The 2750-nt window shown below is 41.5% G+C and overlaps 1 protein-coding gene across 1 annotated transcript; it reads right to left on the bottom strand.

Moving 5' to 3' along the window:
* Positions 1–1650: 1650 nt before the first annotated feature.
* Positions 1651–2229, bottom strand: LOC118643851 (putative methyl-CpG-binding domain protein 3-like 3). The gene has a single exon (XM_036282214.1). The coding sequence runs from the start codon at positions 2227–2229 to the stop codon at positions 1651–1653; it is 579 nt and encodes a 192-aa protein (XP_036138107.1).
* Positions 2230–2750: the final 521 nt, after the last annotated feature.

Genomic DNA, 2750 nt, shown 5'->3' with positions numbered 1-2750 from the left:
GTGACTGGGTACTTATAAGAAGAGGTGAAGATAGAGATGGAGGGAAGAAGACCATGTGAAAGGCAGAGGCAGAGATTACAGTTATGCTGCCACAAACCAAGGAATTCAGGCACCGCCAGGAGCTGTTGTTGAAAAACTGAATCAGAGTATGGCTTTTCTTTTATTTTCACTCAAACCATCCAAACCCAATACCTTCTCTTAGAAATTCTAATTATCACGTGGCTTAGCATATGGTTGTCCTGAAGATCACTGACCGTGCTGGATGCCATCATTTGAATTTCTCAGATTCCCAGTTATCACATCTGAACACTCTCATTTTTCAATGTAACTCAATGAAATCATAGTCTACATCTGCGAATCACTTAGGAATCGTTTAAATGCATGAGACAAAACTTAACTAAAATTAACTTAAGATAAAATAATTTTACAGAATATAGGAGGAGAAAAAAGATTCAATGAGGGAAGAAATCAGTTCCTTAACATGACTTGAATAGATATGTCCAAACACAGACACAAGCACTATACAAATGGTGGGCAGGTCCTGTCCTCACCATCCCCAGTGCCCACCCACTATGCTCTCCTTCCAGGTCATCTCACATCCTGTCAGTAGCATCTACATAGTTATCTCACACAGCTCCACTTCTCAGAACTCCAGGGCTGGCATGTAAGAACCCAGTACAAACCTGGCTCCACCTCCTGTTCCATAAAGGGTCCTGTGCTTGAATCTATTGGACCAGAGAGGGCCATGTGACATCCCCAGCCCCCAGAACCTCTGCTCTATGAGAAGCTCCAGGAAGCCCAGAGAATGCCTGATTATTCCAACTCCCATCACTCCTTTGTCGACCTCGTGAAAGAATCTTACCTCGCTTCTGTAATACACTTTTCCCCACTTATAGTGTTCATCACCTCTTGAAAGATTACGATGTGCCCTATATTGGGAGCAGGTGACCAAGTTTCTTGATTCAGGACCTAGTATCAGGGCCAAGGCAACGAGCCAGCTACCAAGGTTCTCTCCATGTAAAATGTTCCCAGAGAACATTTCCTTCTTAAGAATCTAAGGTTAACCCTAGACAAACCACCCAGGTAGTTTTTAGTAACAGTTAAGGATGTAATAGGTGATATAAGTGCTAATTAAATTATATTATAATGCCTTATGTCTGAATTTGAATTGGCAAAAAATCCCCTAAACATGTAATTTATGTTTGAATGAGATAATAAGCTTAATAAAATCCAATTTATATGGAATCAAATTCATTTACCATTAAAAAACTATGTGTACAGTAGATATCATCTCTTCCTGGAGTGTCAGTATTATAAGGAAATATAACTGATCAATCTCAAAGTTACCTCTTTAGAATTTAATTATAAAAGTGAATAAAAATCATGGGAAACAGTGAGATGTACAAGGACAAGATCTCCTTTCTTGTCACATGAAGCCCAACCTCTCACCCACAAAACCATCTACTCTTTATATTTTCGTCTCTCAAAAATTTTTAATAACATACAATTTTGATACAACAAAGCATCAGAGTCCAGAGCAAGAAACAGAATTGAAATTAAAGAAAACAACTATACTGATGGCATTTTCACAGTGAATCACTTCCCAAAGTCACACCACTGGACTTTCTCAACATAACCTTTTCATGATTTTCATTCAGTTGTTACCACATTCTTCCTGGCTTCTGGCTCTCTCTGCCTCCCTGGCCAGTCTGCCCTCAAGGCCACAGCCAGTCTCTCTCTTATTTTTTTCACTTTCAGAGTCTGTCTCTGGACATCTCCACGGGTAACTGGTTGCCCTCTGAGAATCTGTGGGACACAGCGACCTGCTCCTGGGATCATCTCTGCTAAATTTAAAAACTGTGCAGTGGTGGGCTTGGGGCTGGTGCGTAGAGAATCCAGATCAGTATGACACAGGGATTCACCTGCACTTCTGGGTGCAATTATTTCCATGGTATTTGTGATATCCCAAGTGCTTAACCGTCCTCCTTCACTGCTGCAGGCCTGGAGCCCCTGCAGTCTCCTGTACGCACAGACTTGCTGGGGCTTCTCCCAGGTCTCCTCCTGTTGCCTGTGCCTGACCTCATTGCCAGGATGGGCAGTTATCCTTGTGACTGGCCTCTTGAAAATGCAGTTGGTCAGCCTCATAGGAAGTGCAGTCCTTTCACGCTGTCTCCTCTTGGTCTTGGATAACAGGAATTGTCTCTTCCTGGCTAAAGTCTGGGGCATCATCTTTCTTTTCAGCCTTCCCTTTAAAAACAAAAGGAAATTTCAAGTTTAAATAAAACAGGAGATAAAGACTTTCAGTTTCTTTGAATCCTCCACCCTCTTCTTTCTGTAGAAATGTGTCTGTTCATCACTGTCATCTGGAAAGTTGTTAACACTCAGTGTTCTGAACCCCAACCCAAGCAGAGGCGTTTCTAAGTGTTCCCAGGTAATGCTGCTGCTGCTGGCATAGGCACCGCACATTAAGAACCAGATCCAACCAGATATGAGTCAAGAACAGAAGAATCAAGGTCATTATCTGGTTTCAATTCCAGATTATTTCATCCACCAACTTCCTCTGAGGATATTTTCCTTTTTTCTTTGTTAAAGTCAACTACACACATGCCGATACCCTCTAACCCAGTGAAGTCATGAGCCTTTCAGTCTGTCAATATGCACGTTCACTTGCATACTCGAATCCTTTCTTTACTCAAATATTCTCTGGTTCATAAATAACTCAGAAATACCCTATTTTCATAAAAGTTTCT

This window comes from Molossus molossus, unplaced genomic scaffold, assembly GCF_014108415.1.
Source record: "Molossus molossus isolate mMolMol1 unplaced genomic scaffold, mMolMol1.p scaffold_m16_p_4, whole genome shotgun sequence".
Taxonomy (NCBI): domain Eukaryota; kingdom Metazoa; phylum Chordata; class Mammalia; order Chiroptera; family Molossidae; genus Molossus; species Molossus molossus.
This window is presented reverse-complemented; position numbering and strand designations above follow the sequence as displayed.

Coding starts and splice junctions, on each gene's coding strand:
- LOC118643851 (XM_036282214.1), bottom strand. CDS start 2,229: ATGATGCCCCAGACTTTAGCCAGGAAGAGACAATTCCTGTTATCCAAG.